General features: G+C 46.1%; 2 protein-coding genes across 2 annotated transcripts in view; both read right to left on the minus strand.

The window, feature by feature from the left end:
• Window positions 1-1,655: 1,655 nt before the first annotated feature.
• Window positions 1,656-23,543, minus strand: part of espn (espin) — a gene marked incomplete at both ends in the record, with an annotated part of 44,685 nt that continues 22,797 nt past the window's right edge. The window contains 6 exons of the mRNA XM_084436409.1: window positions 1,656-1,803; window positions 2,650-2,661; window positions 3,010-3,089; window positions 13,016-13,381; window positions 14,878-15,023; window positions 21,439-21,679. Of these exons, the coding sequence (XP_084292535.1) occupies window positions 1,656-1,803; window positions 2,650-2,661; window positions 3,010-3,089; window positions 13,016-13,381; window positions 14,878-15,023; window positions 21,439-21,679 (993 nt within the window). The remainder of the gene's footprint in view (window positions 1,804-2,649; window positions 2,662-3,009; window positions 3,090-13,015; window positions 13,382-14,877; window positions 15,024-21,438; window positions 21,680-23,543) is intronic.
• On the minus strand, window positions 8,863-11,703 carry LOC311329912 (espin-like protein; the record flags this gene model as incomplete). The annotated part of the gene is made up of 2 exons (XM_084461864.1): window positions 8,863-10,968; window positions 11,662-11,703. 2 exons carry the CDS (start codon window positions 11,701-11,703, stop codon window positions 8,863-8,865), a joined length of 2,148 nt encoding a protein of 715 aa, XP_084317990.1.

Raw genomic sequence — 23,543 nt, forward strand, 5'->3', positions numbered from 1 at the left:
CACTGGGACCAACCACAAATAGGACACTTGATTCATCGATTCACTGATAATTGATTCATTTTCCTGCAATATTCAGTGTGGAGACGGAATTTCTAGTTAGATTGTGCTTTTTTACTCGAATAGAATAATTATTTTTCTTGTTTAAGGCTGCAAGCATTGATTTTATTCACATTGTTAAAACAAATTAAAACCCCCTGATATCAGATTGTTTCAGAGCCATTGCGTCCTATTGGCGTCCTACTTCAATCACTCATCCTTACTGGGGCCTGTCTGTTATTATTCCAGCATTTATACCTGTGTTAACAATAGCTCCGCCCCCCGGGCCTTATGTGGCTCTGGCTGTTCGTTATAGCCATTTGTTTGTAAACAATCTGAATCTACTGCCATCTAGCGGAATTTATTGGTAAAATAAAACCACTGATCGCAGCTTTAATTCAAGTATGATTATTTCCTCTTAGCATGTTTGAGAGTGGCGAATTTTCTTGAGAGAAATAGGCTGCATCTTCTGAATAATACATTTCCACATTCATAAGACAAATACTCAGGACACAACATTCACCATGGTCACAATATCTTACATGTAAGGACAATCTGAGAAACATGTTGGGTTTTCCACTCAACACGATTGAGCAGATCAGATGAGACGAAGCGCGCAAGACTCAGTCAATACAGTACATATCACAAGGGCCATCTGATGTAGTCATTGCTATGAATGACCATGAAAATGAACCTCATAATTTCTATCTGGATCATCTTCCAAGCGTAACATTTCTGGCAGTTTAAACAAGAACATTCAGATAATGCTACACAAGATAAATAAGAAATAGCATCGCTAAGTTGAGGACACAGAGATGCATCTCTATGGCTGAGTGGTCCAGCTGCAACACTCTACATTATCAAACAACAATATGGTTCACGCTGTATCTGCTCCAGATTGCACTAAACAAGCCATTGTTTACAATATTTACCATGACACTTGCCCTTGAAAATGAAACTAAAGTAACCATTGACTGATGCTATCCCCATACAACTGTACTCAAGCACTACAATTCTGAACAGGTCCCACTAGACCTATCTACAGGTACCGAGTACAAGATGGCGCTAATTTACCTATGAACAGTCAACTTAAACATCAAGTAAGTAAAGCTAGTAGTGTACACATCTGTAGAACTGTACAGTTCCTCATACAGTTGGGATGTGTACAGTTTTAGCAAATATCTCGACGGAAAACGGGTGAACGTCTACTCCGCGTGCAGAAGTAGTCCTTTAAAAGCAGACGTCGCTCACGTTCCGCTACACGTACATGTAGATCGTGTCCACAGGGCCTCGGTGGCCCTCGCTCTCTGTCGGGCTGGCCGAGCTGCAGAGCATGCTGGGTAGTGGCAGCCCGTAGCGTAGCGTGGTCCTGTTGGGTGGAGACTGGGGGGGGTGGCCCCTACTGGGAGAAGCGTGAGGCCGGTGTGTGTGTGTGTGTGTGTGTGGGGGGGGGGTGGGCGTGGTGGTGCTGAGGAGTTAGGAGGTGGTGGGTGGACTCTGGGAGGAGGTTCTACTGCTTTAGGAGGTGGTGGGTTCTACTGTTCTACTGTTCTACTGCTTTAGGAGGGTTCTACTGTTCTACTGTTCTACTGCTTTAGGAGGTGGTGGGTTCTACTGTTCTACTGCTTTGCAATCTCCCCTTTCTTCAGGATGATTTGCCGTTGCCACGGCGCCAGCTTGGTCTCGTCGTAGCCCAGCGTTCGTAGTCGCTCCTGCTCCGTCTTCTCCTCCGTCTCCTTGGCAACCCTCGCCTGCTCCGCCTCTTTTCTGAATCACACCAGGGGAGGAGACAGAACACAGAGAACACAGAGAACACGGAGAACACACAGAGAACACAGAGCACAGAGAACACATAGAACACAGAGAACACAGAACACAGAGCACACAGAGAACACAGAGAACACAGAACACAGAACACACAGAACACAGAGAACACAGAGAACACAGAACACAGAACACAGAGAACACAGAGAACACAGAGAACACAGAACACAGAGAACACAGAGAACACAGAGAACACAGAGAACACAGAACACAGAGAACACACAGAACACAGAGAACACAGAGAACACAGAGAACACAGAACACAGAGAACACAGAGAACACAGAGAACACAGAAGACAGAGAACAAAGAGAACACAGAGAACACAGAGCACACAGAGAACACAGAGCACACAGAGAACACAGAACAAGGCATCAGGGTCACCTCATACTTGCTCAACATATAATTGGCCGATGAGAAGGACAGTACTTTATGTCGGCTATATGAGAAATGTACATGACTGAATCCTTGAAACCACCTTGGATTCTCAACAGTATATGGATATATATGTGTCCAGTGTTTCACCAGAGATAAGATTCCCAAAACAATTTATGTGTTATTATTTATCATTATTATTGACCAGCAGATGGGGACCTTGCCATTAAATTCACATTTATTTGATCACAAGTGACCCAAGGGAGCAAGATTTGCATTTAACATGCTTTTGTGAAAATGTAAATACATTTTTCTAAAAGATAATTTACTTTCATAGTATAACTCAGAACTATTTATGGCTTTAACACTAGATGCCTAGTAATGTAACAGTGTGGAAAATGTAACATTTTTCTTACCTTTTTTGCTCCCTGTTGGGCCCAGAGAAGAGAGACATTTGAATAATTAGAGTATGAATACATGATATATTCTCCCCACAAAAAGCAGGAAGTTAGTAATATAGAAAGTGCATATTCTGAATATCACAAAAAAATTAAATCATCACAGCTCACCACAGACAACTGTAGGGAGAAGACAGGACAGTCGTGGAGAGATAGAGAGAAACATGCAGATAAGAAGATGGAAAAACACGAGAAAACGGATTAATGTCCGCCGCAGAGCGGGAGGTCGAACTAGAGAATGAACAGAAGAGTAGAGGATAAAGGACCAATAGAAAAACAGCCCTGAATCCCTCCATGGACGATGTGACCTGAACTCACTTCTCCTCCTCCAGTTTCTTCTTCATGATATCTCTTCTCCAGGCAGGCATGGCCGCCAGGCGCGCCGCCTCTGCCTCGGCCTGCAGGGGGCGACAGAGAGCCCAACACGTCAACAGCCTGTCCTGCCTGGCTGGTTTGAGCCATATACTGCCTGGATAAATAACCTAACCACCCCCGAGTCTTCCTCTGGACAATAAAGACACATCTCAGATAAAACTAGGGTAAAAAAAGAGGGTTCCATCACCCAAGTGTCTTTGGCACAACAAGCATAAACACTCAGTGGCCACTTTATTAGGTGCACCTATCTAGTACCGGGTCGGACCCCCTGTTGCCTCCAGAACAGCCTTCATGGCATGGGTTCAACAAGGTGACCTTTTGCACACCACTGTGGTAAACAGCTGTTATTTTAGCACGTGTGGCCTGTCTTTTAGCTTGACCGAGTCTGGTCAGGTCAGGCTCTCTTCTGACCTCTCTAATTAACAAGGTGTTTTCACCCACAGAACCGCCGCTCACTGGATGTGTTTTTGTTAATCGCACAATTCTCTGTAAACTCCAGAGACTGTAGTGTGTGAACATCCCAGGGCAGCTGTTTCTGAGATGCTAGAACCACCAACATTTATACCACTGCCCATCTTAATGTTTGGTCAAACAACAACTAAACCTCTTCACAATGTCTACTAACTTGATATACTGTATTGAGTTGTAGCCACGTGATTCAGTGTTTGGAGGAGCTATTTGCGTCAACCAGCGGGTACGCAATAAAGTGGCAAGTGCACCTAATAAAGTGTCATGGCAACTGAGTGTCGTTTCCAATTCATTTGTTTTTTATCATCCCTGTCCAGACAGATGAATGGGGAAGACAGGAGGATGAATGGGGAAGACAGGAGGATGAATGGGGAAGACAGGAGGATGAATGGGGAAGACAGGAGGATGCATGCAAAAAAACAACAACTCATTGAAAAGACAAGACAGGCCGTCACACTGAGCCAACTCAAGACTACAGGGCTTCCTCTCATGAATGTGCTCATAACCTGGATACAATCAGCTCTGCTTCACCAACTTATGAGTGTTATAATTAAATAATGACAGATAATGTTTGGAAAATGGAGTTGACTAAAGTTAAACACACAAGAAAGAAAGACACCGCACACTCTGGTCTAGATGCAAAAAAAATGAATTAAAAGGACAACGTTTCGGCCGTAGCCTTCATAAACGTTGTCCTTTTAAATCGTTGTTTTTGCATCTAGACCAGAGTCTTTCTTTCTTATCAGTTTTATTCCCCGTCTCCAGCACCTCTCCTAGCTTTCCAGGTGTGCGTTTTCTCCTTTTTTTCCCCCTAAAGTTAAACACACATCAAGTGTAGAGTAGCTACCTGTCTAGACATCGACCAGGGATGGAGTACAACACTTGTTAAGCCTAACGCAACAATAAACTACAATTACACTCAGTATAAACAAGAGTCCCTGGAGATTCCAGACAGGACACACACACACACACACACACACACACACACACACCTGCAACTGGATCCTCTCCTCTCTCTCCGGGTTGTAATTGGAGGTGGGTCCGAGACAGAGAAAGAGAGAGAGGGGGGAGCCATCTTGGATTTCTCGTCTTTACCTGACTGCAGACACATTAGCCCTTCCTCTCTCCTCTCAGTACACCTGTCCCCAGCCCTCGACAACGGTATCCAGGTAAACGTATCTACACATTACATTTTTAATGATTCCCCTGGGAATTATCTAAGTCTAGATTGTCAATAGATAGACCGATAATCAAGAGGAAAGTGAGTCCAAAGTTTAATATTACCACAAGGCATTGCATCCTTTAAGTGCATTGTGAAAGGCTCACTGCATCTCATCATGAAGACCAGCCTCATCTTGGATCATCCATAAGATACTGTTCCTATTTGACACACTCATACACTCACTGACAAAATGCTACTTCTCTCATCTTTTTATGCTGGAGCTGAAATGTGGAATATGCTCATTTCAGAGCTCCTGCCTACAGTAAACACTACAGTAACACAAAGTATTTTCCTTTTGTCCCCTTTCATCAACCCTTTGTGAAGGCTAAATTGATAATGTTAAATGATACTGTAGAAAAGGACTGCCCCCTGAAAGTCGACGAGTCGAATCATCAGTCGGAGACCCTTAAGTCGACTGAGATTCTTGAAGTCGAGCAGTCGTTTTTTTGCTCCACCGTCGATATGCGCTGGTGGGCTAAGACCACTCACCTGCCTGGTGATTTATATAGGACAGGCCAATCGTTCGTTTTAGTCCTAGGCTGTTACTGTAGCTATTAGTTGTGCAGTAAAAGTAGCCTTAAGACTGATATAGTGCAGGGAATATAGCCTACTGTGCGCCAGCAATCACATGCATTTCCAAAACCAAATATCACAACACAAAACTGCTTTCCTAGATCAATCCTCTTGTATTAACTAAGATATCCGCTGGAATCCCCCCCCCCCCCCCATAAATAGATTGAGCTCTAGCGTCCGCAAAAATGCTTCAGCGACAGCCAATGTAATTTATTGTGTCAGCCAAAAATCCTTTCCTTGTTGACTGCTGCCCAACGCATGAGCCTATTCACACACACTTTCAAATGAGCAGTTGAGGAGCCATGAGAAACACTGCTTAAAACATGGGGGCATCTGAAGTACATGGACAATGTGGGCTTGATGATTCATGTTTAACACGAAAAACAGGTGTCTTTTATAGTGCTGAGATTGAGTTAGTTTGACAGCTGTCCCGACTCCCGCGGTCTCCCCTCAGACTAACGTTAGACATCTGGGCGAAAAAAGGAGGAACGAATTGTTGAATCTCTGGTTTGAATTGACTAATCTGATTCGACTCACAAAATTCAGAGTCGGGGACAGCCTTACTTAAGAATAATTTCATATTGTAGGTTTTTGAGATAAGCCTCTCAATTGGCACCGCTCAATCCCACCGGTGCCAATCAGATTCAATCCCCCGGCATTATATTTGAATATGATAACATCCTAAAAAAAACAAGCTTAGCTCCGCCCAAGACGATTGTGATTGGTTTACAGAAATTTTCCCCCCAGCTCAGAAAGATAATGGGGTGCAGACAGACCCTTCTCCAATGCTGGAACAGAGTGAGACGAAGTGTGGAGGAACGTCTGGGTATGAGACCAGGCTAAGAGCAGGTCAGAAGTGTGGAGGAACGTCTGGGTATGAGACCAGGCTAGGAGCAGGTCAGAAGTGTGGAGGAACGTCTTGGTATGAGACCAGGCTAGGAGCAGGTCAGAAGTGTGGAGGAACGTCTGGGTATGAGACCAGGCTAGGAGCAGGTCAGAAGTGTGGAGGAACGTCTGGGTATGAATCCAGGCTAAGAGTAGGTCAGAAGTGTGGAGGAACGTCTTGGTATGAGACCAGGCTAGGAGCAGGTCAGAAGTGTGGAGGAACGTCTGGGTATGAGACCAGGCTAAGAGCAGGTCAGAAGTGTGGAGGAACGTCTGGGTATGAGACCAGGCTAGGAGCAGGTCTGAGGAACGTCTGGGTATGAGACCAGGCTAAGAGCAGGTCAGAAGTGTGGAGGAACGTCTGGGTATGAGACCAGGCTAAGAGCAGATCAGAAGTGTGGAGGAACGTCTGGGTATGAGACCAGGCTAAGAGCAGGTCAGAGGAACGTCTGGGTATGAGACCAGGCTAGGAGCAGGTCAGAGGAACGTCTGGGTATGAGACCAGGCTGAGAGCAGGTCAGAGGTCTGGAGGAACGTCTGGGTGAGACCAGGCTAGGAGCAGATCAGAAGTCAGAAGTGTAGAGGAACGTCTGGGTATGAGACCAGGCTGAGAGCAGATCAGAAGTCAGCGTAACCTCCTTATGCTTCAGTAAGCCATCACCACAACAGCAGGGGACTCTAAGAGGGTTACTTGATGTAATCTGGACACTATGATAATGTGTCTTCTCTACCATGACTATGACATGGCAGGGAATTACAAATCAATTGCCTGTGGGTATGAAATGCGCTATACAAATAAAGCTTTGATTGATTGATTGATTGAAGATCAAAGAATAATCCACAGGCTAGTTTGGCTACTCCTTTGATTCACACTGAGGCGGAGACTTAATTGAGCAGATTAAGTATTATTGTCAGAGTGCACTGGTCAAATGACACTGTCAATGATAGTATTGATGAACCTGACTAATAATTAGAGGGGTGATCAATCAATTTGTATCATACTGTGGAGATTATAACATTGTGGAGATTATAACAATCTCATAGAAATAATTTCTCTCTCTAAAACTTTATTAATAGCAACAAACATTGTAACAAATTGGGGGAAAAAATACAAAAAAACATTTCCATCAAATTATATGCTACGTTACATGTAAAAAAAAAAAGAAAAAAAAAGTGGCATGTATATGGTACATCTATATGGAACACATATATACCCACAATTCAATAGACTTGAGGACGTATGGTTCTACTCGATCTTACAAGAAATATGTCTGTACCTGAAACCATTAATGAAAAATAATGGAGTAACAAAAGCAATTTCCATGGAACACAGTTTAAATGCTATATTGTTTAATATCCCTCGTATCCATGCTCAACAGTAGCTAATGTATACATGTTGATAAGGTTACAGACTGGGGAAATAAGCATACGTGGGCAATTGGGTAAACTTGATTTGACCTCCTTTCTTTGTCTCAAAGGTCATGCAAACATCAGCAAATATAGCTACATGTGTGAGGCTCTAATGGCTCTGTATTTTGATAAGAATATAATAGTTTGTTCTTTGCCAGCCATCTGTGTTTAATTTATCATACTCATCTGTTATGATTACTCTATGATACAAAATTTAAATATAAAACTAATTTCACCTTGTTACAATCCAGTACGATGATGCATAAAATTCACCTGGACACTTCTCAATCAGACAGCCTATTCAATGGAAACAATGTGCATTCTAAATGTACTATTAGATACTCAAGAGTTTGGGTTATCATAGCAAGGGCATGAATCCCTCAAGAAACATCTCCCAACAACATTTAATTGTGTTGAAAATTATTTAAAGGACTAGTTTATTTATTTATTTATTATTTAGCATCATCATCATCATAAGTCCTGTTATAAGGTTATTTACGATCATACACAACGGTCCCTATCAAAATGTTGATGAATTGTGCCCTCTTGAGATAATAGTCATTGCTCATGTCACAGCTAAGTACACAATGGCTATGCCCATAGAGATTCATTATGTACTTAGCAGTGATATGAGTAATGAACACTAATATCTCAAGAGTGCACAGCCTGTTAGAATGTTGATATGGACTGTGATACTGTATGATCATAAATAACCTCATAACAGGGTTTATAATGCTAAATACCAAACTAGTCCTTTACATTTCTCTTTACTTGCTTTAGGTAAAAGAACACGGGATGTGTATTTGATTTGAGAGATTGTTAGTTCCCAAACCATACTTTAGGGCTTCTTTGCTATTCCAACAACATGGAACTTTTGCAGTTGACAGAATCTCTCTGCAACGCTGATAAGTTAATGGAATTCTGATAAGTTAATGGAATTCATCAAGATATTCTAGTCATCCACTAGTATAGTAGGCAAGTAAGAAGGTGCTCTAAGAGTCATATATTCAAGTACATACTGGATGAATGCCCTTGATTTACTGCTGTCATGTTGCACGTTACCTGAGGCCTCAAAGCTAACACCCAGATTAGCTTTCTCTCCCTAGCGTACCCCACCAAGCAGGCTAGTTTCCTTAGCCCTGTCTTTGAGTGCTTTCTTCTCTGCCTTTTCCAAGCATGCAACTTCATCTTGAAGAGCCTTTCACATCCTGTATCTGTTATCTATCCACCTCTAGTGGTCAGATGTCAAAAAGCTCTGCTTCCTTTTCTTTCCAGAAGGCAAAGCTGCGGTCAATGTATCTCATTATCTCTTCGTTGCTGAACTCTTTCAGCTCGTAGATCAGTTTGATCGAGTCCTCGGTAGGTTCTTCCCTGGGTTGAGGTTTATGGACGGGCGCGTCTTCGGTGACCTGAACCGTAACAGGCGGGGTGTCCTTCATTAACATCTGCCCTGCACTCTGTGTTGAGTGTGCCGGTGCGTCAACCTGTACCGGTGTGTTCTGCGCAGCGTTCTGCGATACGTCTTTCGTGGCCGTCTCCCGCAATGCGCTTTGTCCCGAGTGGCGCGCAGGTTCCTTCGTAGGTCCAATCACGTTCGGAACGTTTCCCACGCTCTGTCCCGTGTTAGCGCTGTCCCTGGGGGGGGCGGGCGGCGCAGCTGGGAGCGGAGGAGCGGGGTACGTGGGTGGTGGAGGGGGTGGAGGATGTGCCGGAGGTGGAGGTGGTTCTGGATCTGCAGGTAGTGCAGGTGGAGGCTCCTGGACCGGGAGCGGTGCCTTGACCAGGTCCGGAGGCATTGACGAGAGCAGGGAGACGGTCATGACCCCTCCCGCGTCAACCGTGTCCCCGAAGTACTTGAGCTTAATGTCCTCAAAACCTTCCAACCAGTCCCTCTTTCCGTGTTCGATCTCCAGCATGACCTCGCGATGGAACTGCCGAATGATCTCCCACTTGTGGCTGCCGAGGCGGTCGAACATCTCGTAGCACAGCAAGTGGCGGAACTTGCGCTCGCTCCTAGACATGCTCATTTCCAGGAGCTGGAAGTAGCCCAGCATGAAGAGGTCGAGGGTCAAGCTCTCGTAGCCGACGGGAGCGCCGTTGATGTGCGGCAGGAAGTGCTCCGGCCAGTAGATCATGTGTGCGCGGCTGAGCCGGCGGATCTGGCGGGTGGGAACCTGACTCATGATGGTCCTCCAGTGGCTGATGAGCTTCCCCACCACCTTCTTCGACTTCATGAGCAGGAGCATCTTGTCGTCCTCGTTCTGCATCTCTCCCACTACCTCAGCGCTGAAGTGGTTGAACTCGTCGAGGCCCACTCCGAGGTGACTCGGTCGCCTGCCGACGTACTTTGTCCTGTAGGATTCGGAGAGGGTGTACTTGCGCCAGTGCTCCAGGAACAAGAAGACGATCCGCTCCTTCCTCATCTCGATGCATTCCTGGACGCAGCTTAGGTCAGTCTGCACCTCCAGGCTCCTGGTCATCTGCTTATGGTTCAGGATGGGATCTGAACATAGAACCTTGTGGAACTGATCCGATTCAGGGATCAAATGAGAAGATGAGTATGTGAGAGGAGCGTGAGATGGTGTGATTACGGGTTCCTTTACCGGAGGTAAGGGCGACTCTTGCACTGGAGCCAAAACCCCATTGGTGGAAGAATGAAGGGTTTCCGCAAGGGAGTTTTGGAGCTCATGCTCCTGAATTGGTTCTGGGCGGTAACTGGAATCGCTTCCTACAGGGAGGGACATCTTACGCTTATACACCCTGCTTGCCTTGTCACCACCGCACTGGGACTCATTCTGGATTTCATAGTTAGCTTTGAGGTTCTTAACAGAGACGCCATACTGCTTGATCTCCTTCTCAACCTCCTCCCTGGTGGAGAAAGACTGAGATCGTCCGATGGCCCCAGTTGCAGCAGACCCAGTTGGGGTTGTCTGACCAGTCTTAAAGTTTTTAATTTCTTCTGGAGAATATATCAGACTCAAGATGTCTATCTCTTTGCCGCCGAGGGTGGCGAGTAGGATGGCCATGCTCTTGAGCAGGCCGGAGATCTTGCTGCACCAGGCCGGTAGATCTTCCGCCTGCCCGTGGACTTGCTTGGGGTTGACCGAGAAGTGCTCCTTGTTGAGAGCGGCAGACACCGGAAGGAGTTGGTGGAGCTCTCGCTCCAGCTCTTCCAGCTCCTTCTCCACCTCCGTGACCTTGTGCATCACCTGCAGGTTCTCAATCTGCATCTCTATGCGGATGAGGTCGTCTTCGGTCATCAGCTCTCCGAAAGGGCCCAGGATGGCGTTGTGGACGGGAGAGTAGTGCCACTCCTGAGGTTGGTAGTGTCCGCTGGCGGCAAACTAGATCAGAGGTCAAGGGAGACCAAAAAACAGAAAAGGAGGAAGGGGGGGACGCCTTCAACTTGCGGTTGCTGGTTCTACACACACGGTGTTTCCTCGGCACACAGGCTTTACATGGATTTAGTGGTGCAATGGCACTGCCTCATCACAAGCTTCACAACTCTTAAGCTTTGGTGACAGAGCACAGCTTTCTTCTTTATCTTCAATACACCGATGCTTGCTGAATATTGTTGAGTGGGGTTTAATTGGTGACGCCTAAATGAAGGGTCTGCTCTAATATCATGTCTGGGTGTTGATAAGTAGTTAGTCAGCCCTAGTCATTGTTATACATAGACAAAATGTCTATTGAAAATAGAAACTATTTAAGCCTGTGTGAAATGCATCTATAGTATATATGGTCAGAAAACAACTTGATCTAGCCTAATTGCTAACAAAAGTTTATAAGCAGACTTTCAAGTAAAAGGTTATTAATTTATGTCATAATTAAAGAAATCCCTTCTAATTTGAACATTGGAGCAAATTTGCTCTGTGCCTATTTAAGTGATAACACGTGTGTATATAACTGTTTTGTTTAATAGGGACCTTTAACAGATGGATTCATAGGTTAAATTAGACACCCACAAAAGCATCAGAATGAGATAACATGGACTGTGTGAACTTTGACCTGCAGTGTGAGTGGGCCTAGCATCACACCACTGAATCAGCATGTAACGACTTAGAGCTCCAGAGCTCCATCGCCAAGCACCAGCCCAGACTGAGAATCTGTGGTCCAGCCTTCCGTCTGTCTTAATGCCGGGATGGGCGCTGTGGCCAGTAAGTATGTTTCACAGCACTCTGCAGGGCCTTAGTGCATCACAAGGGTCAAGTAGAAAGCACAAAAGCATGCACAGAAATAGGAGAAGTGTTGAATGATTAACTAAGCCATAATCTGGGCGGTAGGTACACAGTGGTTAGAGCATTTGCCTACTGAGCGAAAGGATGCTGAACCAAGGCCAGGCCCCTTGACAACCATTGCCTACCTGGTTCTCTTGAGTACAACACTAGCTCAAAACAGTGTAAGTTGCTTTGGGAACACGCTTGCTAAATAACCAAATTGTATTCCAAATACATATGTGGCCAGATTATGATCCAGCATACTGTATCTAGTCTGCTCAGACATTTGGTTACTATGCCTAATATGATTCCCTTTAGTCTTTTGATCAAATGAAACATGTAAATGCAGACTGGGCCTCTACAGGTGGTGAATATGTATTATCCATCAACACAACGCTGCACAGGTGTGATTACATCATAAGCATAAATGAAGACAACGGCGAGGGAGATTCAACATTTCTTTAGGGATATTTTCCTGAAGCAGCCCTTCGATAAATTATAAATGAGTTGTCCTTTGCCCTACTTGTGTGTGTAGCCGTTTTAAAGAGCAGTCTATACTCATGATGCCACACAGACAATACTGACACCTCAACAGATAAAATAAAATATTCAGAGGATTATCAGTGATCTTTATCATGAAGGGAGACCAGACACACCCTAACCCTCCTAAATTAACTGGTCATATAAAATCCTCATTCAGAAAGATGCAGTCCAAAGAAACAACCATATTGTGGCTCCATAGCACATACAAATATATCATATGGAGCAATGTTCTCTCTCCAACAAAACAACACAATCCAGGCCTTCACTACGGTGCTAGCAGCAAAAAGAAACTCAAGAGTAACTTTCTCATTACAGCGGTTACCAACATGCACTGATTGTGCAAATAAAGACAAAACTACCCCAAAGAGACTGAGTTTCGGAATCCTGTTCCCCTTATCGGAATATAATCTGTTCCTAGTTTTCAGCATGCGTTCAAACAAACCACACTCACACACAAGCTGAGAAATCTCTTCAGCCATCCCCTTTAAGCTGTTTAATTGCGTTTGCCGTATCTTATTTCCCTCTTGGGATACTAAGAAAAATGGCAGCAAAAACAGGAAAGCTGAAACCCACACTGAAATAAGGCCACACCCCCTTTTCAGACTCCTCCCACGCTCTGAGCGATACCTACCTTGCGCTTGTGCTCCTCCTCCTCCTGCATCTTGACCTGCAGCTTGCGCACCATGACCTGCCTCTTCCACTCGGGGATGGCCCTGCCCTGCTCGTCGTGGGTGGGCACCAGCGCCTCCGCGTCCACCAGGCTGCCCTTCCGCCCCGCCCCCGGCCCCGCCCCGTTCCCGTTCACCACGGCCGTGGACGAGAGCTGCTCGTAGCTCCGGGAGGCGGAGACGCTCCTGGGCGAGCCGGACTCCGCCCGGCTGGGGGTGGGGCTGGGGGCGGCGGGCGGCGCGGGGGTGGCGGAGGACGAGGGCGGGGAGGAGGGCGAGGCCGACGGGCTGGAGGTACGGGTGTCCGGCGGGGACGGAGTGGTGCTACCCTGTAGAAGAGGGGACGAGAGAAGAGAGGGACGTCATCGCCGGTCGAGAGTGCGTCCTCTCTATCGGGAGCCGTGTTCCGCACAAAAACCCGGTGACCCGGTGGCGCAGATCTGTCTGTGACCCGGACTCATGCTGCTGCTCTTTGGACAAATGTTGAAAAGTGAATGGTTATATTGTCATGTGAATGGTTATATTGTCATGTGAATGGTTATATTGTCATGTGAATGGTTATATTGTCATGTGAATGGTTATATTGTCATGTGAATGGTTATACTGTCATGTGAATGGTTATATTGTCATGTGAATGGTTATACTGTCATGTGAATGGTTATATTGTCATGTGAATGGTTATATTGTCATGTGAATGGTTATATTGTCATGTGAGTGGTTATATTGTCATGTGAATGGTTATATTGTCATGTGAATGGTTATATTGTCATGTGAATGGTTATACTGTCATGTGAATGGTTATATTATCATGTGAATGGTTATATTGTCATGTGAATGGTTATATTGTCATGTGAATGGTTATATTGTCATGTGAGTGCTTATATTGTCATGTGAATGGTTATATTGCATGTGAATGGTTATATTGTCATGTGAATGGTTATATTGTCATGTGAATGGTTATATTGCATGTGAATGGTTGTATTATCATGTATGAAAATGGTAGATGCCATATCTCCCAGGTCATATTCAAAGGGCCACTGGGCACTCATATGTATACAGTCACTGTATGTTTGAGGGTAATGTAATACAGTATCATGTTTCAGATAGAGTGTGTTGGTCATAACTGTGAGGTACAGGGTGGAAATGAATGTTCCTTTGTCTCTGGCTCTTTTAATGACTGAAAAAGCATTGTTCAAAAATATGATCTGCTTATGAAAAGGAAATATCTGATTAACTATTTCTTATGTCACAGCTCACAACGATTTAAAACAAATGTAATCACGGAATGAAAAAGGAGGTATTGTGAAGGAAGGAATGGAGGAAAGTGCTGCTAATCCAAACATTTGCCAGACAGAGTAACGTTAGGCCTTCGGTAACTGCGGTTTAAGTTCAACGAGAGGAGCATTCAGCTCAAATCCCACAATCAATCATTCACAAAGCCGCACTGGGAGTTCCTCACGATGCTACATCAAGGAGATTAAATATAACAGCTACTGCATGACTGCAGAATTTACAGTGCATTCAATCTACAGTTCAGACGGCTCTGTTAGCAGAACGGAGCGTACTACAGGCTCGCCTTTACTCACACAAGCTAGAGCTTGATCTCAAATCAACATCTGACGTGAAAGAACTGAGAAGTTGGGATCAAGATGAGAAGAAAACACCTTTAGATCCATGACAGCGTGTGAGGGGGGGAGGGTTCTGTGTGTGGGTTGACATATTTGTTTTATGAAGCCACAATGCCAATAAAACTCACAGTTAAACGTAATTAAAAGTGAGTATAAAGGATCTTGCGGGGACCCGCGTCGTCGGCGAGGTGACCTACGTTGTTGACCGCTGGCCCGCTGTTGGTGTAGACGGTGGTGTATCCTTTAGTCTGCTGCGTGGGCTTCAAGCTCTTTCCTGCTTTTATCTCCGCCAGCAGCTCGGAGTTGTCTCCTGTGGGGGACATCATGTTGAAGGATTTTGCACCTGGGGACAGACGTGTAAAGGGGACAAGTGAGACCACAAGAGAAAGGGAGAAAGAGAGACTAGAGAGAGAGAGAAAGGAGAGGGGTGGTGAGTGACACTTGGCTACTGGCTTCACTGCTGAATATTTTATCCCGTGAGCCAGGCAACCATACTGACCACAGGCCTGTGTAAAAAGCAAAGGGAGACCAGTTTAAAAAACGTTGGGGTCTCTCCCTGCATGTCGAGAAAAACAACACCGTCATTAAAGGACTTTTATAAAAGTTCTACTTCCAGTCTCATAACTGGCAGGAACAAGATTCGATTGTGAGGTCGTGTCAGGTTATCGTCAACATATTTCTCTTTTGTTTGCCGGAAAATGAAGACACAATCTGCGCCATTAAAACGGCAAACTGGAGCTTGTAGAGAAGTCCGGAGTGTGAAAGGCTCAGATGAACAGCGATCCTGGGATGAATCCACTATTCATCACACACCAGCGAGCACCAACAAACACATCAGGACCCACAGATTACTCCACTGTCAATGCGGCAATTGTGCAAAAAAAAAAAAACTAGATTAGTCTTTAAAACTAATCTTACTTAAATCCAGAGCTAACACAAGCCTTAATCTGCTCGTGCAGAACATAACCTGTAAAAAGGCTACTTTTAATTGCGGTCTTCATTGTTAATGTGGGAACAAAAGCTCTTTGTTTGAACTTTGTATGGACAGCTGAAAACAGACAATTTCCATCTGGAAATACTGAGACGGGGATGCAAACATAGGATTGGTTTTTATTGTGCTGTTATATGTGAATTAATCCTTTGCAAATATGTGACAGTGTGTCCAATTACAAAGGCAACAGATTTAAAACAGCTGGCCAATCGTTAAATTAGCAATTGTGAATACAGCAGCAAATAAAAATGTAAAAAGGATGTCTGAGCATAATGCAAAATTAAATGTCAATCTTATGAATTAAAAGGCCTACAGATAATCAAAACAATGCATTAAACACGGTATATCAAGACACTTCCTCCACCATGTCACATGCTACAACATGCCATAGGTACTGAACTTCATTTTGTGGGCTTTACTTTGTTGTGTAGTTTCATAGTTTGACCTCTGTTCATAATACATTTACTGACCTCCCCTAAACAACTAATCACATGTCAATTGTTGCCCAAATCAAAATAAAAAAGGATAGCTGACTTACTTTGTGGATATAATAGTCCTTTGAACTGAACAACCTGATTCCCTATCGATCATTCATTTCCTATCAGGGGAGAGACCCGACTTGCTCAGAGGCAGCGGCACTAGCTGACCGGACACGAAGGTTTACCGCCGTCACCCGCCTACTGCTTACTGTACCCCCCCCCCCCCCCTGCACTCTCCCTCTCTCCCCCTCTCCCTCTCCCTCTCTCTCACTCTCCCTCTCTCTCTCTCTCACTCTCCCTCTCTCCCACTCTCCCCCTCTCTCCCTCTTTCCCCCTCTCCCTCTCTCTCCCCCTCTCCCTCTCTCTCTCACTCTCCCTCTCTCCCCCTCTCCCTCTCTCTCCCCCTCTCCCCCTCTCCCTCTCTCTTCCTCTCTCCCTCTCTCTCCCCCTCTCCCTCTCTCCCCCTCTCCCTCTCTCCCCCTCTCCCTCTTCCTCTCTCCCTCTCTCCCTCTCCCTCTCTCCCACTCTCCCCCCCTGCACTCTCCCTCTCTCCCTCTCTCCCTCTCTCCCTCTCTCTCACTCTCCCTCTCTCCCTCTCTCCCCCCCTGCACTCTCCCTCTCTCCCCCTCTCTCACTCTCCCTCTCTCCCCCTATCCCCCTCTCCCTCTCTCCCACTCTCCCTCTCTCCCTCTCTCACTCTCCCCCTCTCCCTCTCTCCCCCTCTCCCTCTCCCTCTCTCCCCCTCTCCCTCTCTCTCTCTCCCTCTCCCTCTCTCCCTCTCTCTTTCTGGACAGAGAAAGCGAGAGCCGTGTTCTATAATGGGACCGCCCGCACGGTTGGGGGGAATCTAAAGGAATCAGTGCTAATTGCTCCTGACAAGGATCTGCTGCCAAACCGGGCCTGGATTTAACATGGACAACTGACCAGGAGACAAGGAGACCAGGAGACAAGGAGACCAGGAGACCAGCCATAGACCTGGAAACTAGCCATAGACCAGCAGACTAGCCATAGACCAGGAGACTAGCCATAGACCAGGAGACCAGCCATACCAGGAGACTAGCTATAGACCAGGAGACTAGCCATAGACCAGGAGACTAGCTATAGACCAGGAGACTAGCCATAGACCAGCAGACTAGCCATACCAGGAGACTAGCCATAGACCAGCAGACTAGCCATAGACCAGCAGACCAGCCATAGACCAGGAGACAAGGAGACCAGGAGACTAGCCATAGACCAGGAGACCAGCCATAGACCAGGAGACAAGGAGACCAGGAGACTAGCCATAGACCAGCAGACCAGCCATAGACCAGCAGACTAGCCATAGACCAGGAGACTAGCCATAGACCAGGAGACCAGCCATAGACCAGCAGACCAGCCATAGACCAGGAGACAAGGAGACCAGGAGACTAGCCATAGACCAGGAGACTAGCCAGACCAGCAGACTAGCCATAGACCAGCAGACCAGCCATAGACCAGCAGACCAGCCATAGACCAGCAGACTAGCCATAGACCAGGAGACTAGCTATAGACCAGGAGACCAGCCATAGACCAGGAGACTAGCTATAGACCAGGAGACCAGCCATAGACCAGGAGACTAGCCATAGACCAGGAGACCAGCCATAGACCAGCAGACTAGCCAGAATAGCGCATTTAATAAACAAAGGCAACACAATGCTCTTTACAGAGAGCAATGGGGGGGGGGGGGCATAAGTCCCACCCCTTCATATTCCAGAGGGAAGCAAAAAAACAGTTTCACCCGGGGGGCCAGAAAAGTGAGCTGTAAAAATTCTTCCCTGACCTCTCTCAACGAGACGATGGAGCAAGCTCCTGGAAAATGTCTGTCTATTGGCTAAGAACATCTACAGAGCAGTAAACATGGGCTAGATACTTCATAAGAGAGTCATGACTAACAGGAGAGTGCACAAATAGTTAGAGATAAGTTGCCTACATGATCGATTAATCCATCTTAAATTAATTAAAAAGTATCTATCTTACCATCCATTTTGTCCTGACTCTCAACGTTTGCCAGAAGGGCCATTGGGAGCTGGAACCCTGACAGGTGGAATCAATTTGGCAAACAGTCGACCACAATAGGACCACAATAGGACCACAACAGAACCACAATAGGACCACAATAGGACCACAATAGGACCACAATAGGGCTTAGGGCTGAGTTATGAGCGGGTAGGCCGCTGCACACGGCATCTGTTACAATCTACGACGTTACAGAACAGCATCCAAACAGAAACGGCGCACAACGTAGAACAGAGACGACCCTGGTTCTGCTGAGGATTAGCTGATCGTTAAACTGTATTACATTCCGCTGAATAAACCACCTGGTCTCATGAGGCGCCCTTTTTACGAAGAGCTCGGGTTCTAAACGGTCATGATCCATTTATGACCCATTTAGCTAGCTATTCAGCTCTGTTGAATGAACCAACGCTATTACCCTTAGACCATTAGCTGTCATTTACCAGTCCAGTCCAGCAGTGGTGATGAAGTCGTTAGTAGACAGTCAGAAAGGCACCGTGGCAGATGGGTGAGACATTAGAGGAAGTGGAGGTCAAAGAGAGTATATTGCTTTCGCCTACGGTTGTATAAGAGTCGGGGGTGAGTTATGTCTGTATCCCGGTTACTGTGTCTCTCCTGCCGTTGACAAGGGTGCTGTGGCCTGTATGAAGGACTGTGTTTTTGTTTTTTTGCTGTGGCCTGTATGAAGGACTCTGTGTTTTGTCTTTTTTGCTGTGGCCTGTATGAAGGACTCTGTGTTTTGTCTTTTGCTGTGGCCTGTATGAAGGACTGTGTTATTGTTTTTTTGCTGTGGCCTGTATGAAGGACTGTGTTTTTGTTTTTTGCTGTGGCCTGTATGAAGGACTCTGTGTTTTTGTTTTTTTGCTGTGGCCTGTATGAAGGACTCTGTTTTAGTTTTTTGCTGTGGCCTGTATGAAGGACTGTGTTATTGTTTTTTGCTGTGGCCTGTATGAAGGACTGTGTTATTGTTTTTTGCTGTGGCCTGTATGAAGGACTGTGTTATTGTTTTTTGCTGTGGCCTGTATGAAGGACTCTGTGTTTTAGTTTTTTGCTGTGGCCTGTATGAAGGACTCTGTGTTTTAGTTTTTTGCTGTGGCCTGTATGAAGGACTCTGTGTTTTAGTTTTTTGCTGTGGCCTGTATGAAGGACTCTGTGTTTTAGTTTTTTGCTGTGGCCTGTATGAAGGACTCTGTGTTTTAGTTTTTTGCTGTGGCCTGTATGAAGGACTCTGTTTTTTGTTTTTTGCTGTGGCCTGTATGAAGGACTGTGTTATTGTTTTTTGCTGTGGCCTGTATGAAGGACTGTGTTATTGTTTTTATTCTGAAGGAACCACACCAAGACAAGCTCGTCTCCTGACTTGTTGATTCCTTCTTAATGACTTTGTCTAATTGCATATATCTGAGTGGGACTTCCCTGGTCAGAGAGAAACGTTGCTATCCTATCACTGTACTCTCTTTCTCTCCATGGGCGTAAAATAAATATATTAGAAATACTAATCTGCACAAGTTCTACTTATGCATTACTAAGGAGAGATGGATAAGTTTCTTCAATTATCTTAAGATTGGATTCCTTCTACAGAAGACAAGAGTGTTAGTGTTGGTTCAATAGAGGTCTTTAACCAGTACTTACTCTTCATTTCTCTCAGTGAGCCAGCCCCTGATTGGGCGGGGGGCAGGAGAGTCCCGCCTTTTTGAAGGGCAGCAAGGCAGACAGCCAATGGGTGAGGAGATGGAGAGAGGAGAAGAGAGGGCAGACAGACAGACAGACAGACAGACAGACAGACAGACAGACAGCCAGACAGACAGACAGACAGACAGACAGACAGACAGACAGACAGACAGACAGACAGGTGTTCCAGGAAGACCAGACGCGTGGTGGACGATGAAGAACAGAAGAGGAAGAGAAAGAATGGAAGAGAGGAAAAGACAAGAGAACAGGAGAGGGAGGGATATCATGCACACAGAAAACCAGGAAGGGAAAAGTCAGCTTGTTAGATGAAAGAAAGATGAATGACAAGATGAGGTTGAATGAAAACAGCATTCACACTAGTTCATTTTACTGTTGCTCAATCCTGATGAAGCAAGACTTTGTCAAAGCTTTCACCAAAACTACACTCATACACAAAAACAGTTTCCTCATAGGACTAAAGAGAATACGGACACTTTATTAGGTACCACCTATCAAATACCGTGTAGAACCCTAACCCTAGAACAGAAGTGACTATTCTCCTATGACCTCTGACCTCTCTCAGTTGTCTTCCCCCACAGAACTGCAGTTTTCTGTGAACTCCAGAGACGGTAGTGTGTGAAAATCCGAGGAGGGTTTCTGAGATGCTAGAACCACCACGTCTGGCACCAAACAATCACACCAAGTCCATTCTGATGTTTGGTCGAACAACAACTAAACCTCTTCACCGTTCTACAGTACATTCTTTATATGTTGAGTTGCAGCCACATGGCTGTTTGGAGGAGAAGGCTACAGTATTTGCGTCAACAACGTTCCTAATAACATGCCAAGTACCAATAACCTGTAATAACATGCCAACGAGTGTATACCGTATCTACTGCACCTGGGACAGAGCAAGACGCAGCGAATAGCATCACTAGGGGCCCCGATGTCACTTAGTGCCAGGTAGGGCAGAGGGGCAATTAAGGAAATGGCCAAACACTAAACCCATTCTCAAGGTAACGGAAGCCCCATGGCATGAATTTGTAATAAGTTATTTGCGACGGCAGACTCAGACACATCCATCTCCACCCGGCGAGATAAATGTGTGTCCTGGTAGCACCTGTGTACCAGAGTGGCAAATTAATTTAAAGGCACTGATGCAGAGTTTGAAACGACGGATACTTCCCCCCCGTTAGTGTGATACCAAGAGTGGAGAAGAGAGAGAGGTGGAACCTGAAGGAAGAGAGGGGGAGGAGTGGAGAGAAGAGGCGATCTAGGAGTGGGGAGTTGGAGGAGGTGTGGAGGAAGAGAGGGGGAGGAGAGGAGAGGCGAGGCGAGCTAGGAGTGGGGAGTTGGAGGAGGTGTGGAGGAAGGGAGGGAGAGGGAGAGGAGAGGCGATCTAGGAGTGGGGGAGGAGGAGGAGGTGTGGAGGAAGAGAGGGAGAGGAGAGAAGAGGCGATCTAGGAGTGGGGAGTTGGAGGAGGTGTGGAGGAAGATGGAGAGTTACAGGCTGGAAGAAGAGAAGAATGAGAGAGAGATGGAGGAGAGAAAAAGAGAGAAGGAGAGGGAGACGGCGACGACACACTCACTTCCTGAAGACGACGAGAGGCGTCGCTGGCCGGCGCCGGCGCCCGTGGAGGAGTGATGGTGCGCCGGCGTTTCCGAGGGCAGCGGAGGGGGAGGGGGGGGCGCCGGGGCGGGGCTGCTGCCAGGGAGGGGTGGTGGTGGGGGGGGAGGAGGAGGAGGGGGGGGCGGGGCAGACTCCTCCGTGGTGCCGTTCTCGGGGCTGGGGGCGGGGCTTTCTGCGGGCTCCTCCAATAACACAGACCCCTGGTTGGGTCAGAAAAAAAAAACGTACATTTTAGCCTGACCCCATTCGCTGGAAACAAACTGACCATGGTGAACATAAGTATAAGTACATACAAAAATACCAATAATGCAGCAACAGCCATATACATTTTGGTGATATTGTTGCATTCTGATGTGACCAGAATAGCCCGATGTGACCCCATTCGCTGCAAAGAAGTGACCATTGTGAACATGAGTATACGTATACATAAGAATATCAATAATGCAGCAAGAGCCACATACATGTTGCTGATATTGTTTCATTCTGGTGATATTGTTGCATTCATATGCTGTCTAAATGGCACTGAAAAAGTTACAATCTCTATTTCATCACATTCCAAAGCAGCTCAGATGAAGAAGGAACTGTTGGAATTAATGGTGCATGATATCCAGCCCGTCAGACACGGGCTTGGCCCTCATCACAGCACTAGGGGTGACAGATGTCTGCTGACACTATAACGACAGTACAATGAGACACTTCCCCTTTCTGCCACTGCCGTCTTAAATCAACTCATAAAGACATAACGCCTTGTTGGTTATGATGCAGTTAATAAGGCATGATCTGGGTCTCTCTGGGACCTGAGGGTAACAAGCCATCTGTGTCTGACAATGATCCTCAATTTACCCCCCCGGTCCAACCCCCCCCCCCCAGTCCACCCCCCGCCAGACCGACACACTCCACAAGCGTGCAATAACCACGCCAGCTGCTAACAAGTTAATGGACCGTGTCCTTTAACCCCTAGCCCCCTCCCCCTTTTTGGACGCGTGCTCGTCATAGTCACCCCCTTCCCGCATTCAACCCCCCTTCACATAGGGGTGGGGCTCAGGGGGGGCGGTGACCAGAAGGGGTCCCGTGTAGCACGCGCTGCTCTTGATTAGCCGGGCGGCGCGTAGCGCCATCTGCTCGGGACAGGGCTCCTCTGGGACAGTTAGACACCCCCACAGAGGGAGGGCCTCCTAATTGGCTCAATGAGGATTATACCCCGCCTTTAAACGCCCCCCTGCCGATACCCGTGAGATTACATGGGCTACACTTCCCCAGGGACGCCGACTAGACCTGCAGCATGTGTGTGTATTCATGGAAACTATTCCATTCCATTCCATTCCATTCCATTACAGTCATTTAGCAGACGCTTTTATCGAAAATAACTAACAATAATTGCATTTAACGTAGGAAAAGCCAATGTACTACTACTGGCCAGAACTCACAAGTGCATCTCCTTTCTAAAACAAGTGACTAAGAGCATAATCTAGTGCTAAAGGCTGAACTATTCCACAATGTTTCAATACAGTTCCATAATCAGTATGGTAAATAGCCCACTAGTAAGACAGGATAATACAAATAATAAGGATAAAATTCTTACACTTTTTAAACATTTTTGAGGATATCGACTGAATACCAAGTAAAATGCATTAGAGAGCCTCCAGTTTATACAAAGCCAAGTTGACGATTACAATTTTCTGTAAAAGTTCATCTACTTTTTTGTTTAATTGCACAAAGTTGATTTATTTTCATTGTACAGTATTTGGTGGCGAGTTTGCAGAACTGAGAGTGCCTCCCGTGCTGACGGAGATGAGGGTGCACTCAAGGACCCGCGTGATTATATAACTCACTAAGAGAGACTGGTCAACACTGCCATCTCTGGTGACCACAGCGCCACGCCCAGGTCAAAATGAGGCATGACTCTTCCCATAAAATACGGTTTGGAAAATGTATCCAAGCCCGTTAGACTGTCTGTTCATCCTCATTTTATAATCCAATATTTGAATAAAATCTTAAAGTTCAATCAATAAAGGCTCAATCAATGTCAGTTGATCAAGACTATCGTTCAATTAAATATAGCAG

Source organism: Borostomias antarcticus (genome assembly GCF_949987555.1).
Source record: "Borostomias antarcticus genome assembly, chromosome: 3".
Taxonomy (NCBI): Eukaryota; Metazoa; Chordata; class Actinopteri; order Stomiiformes; family Stomiidae; genus Borostomias; species Borostomias antarcticus.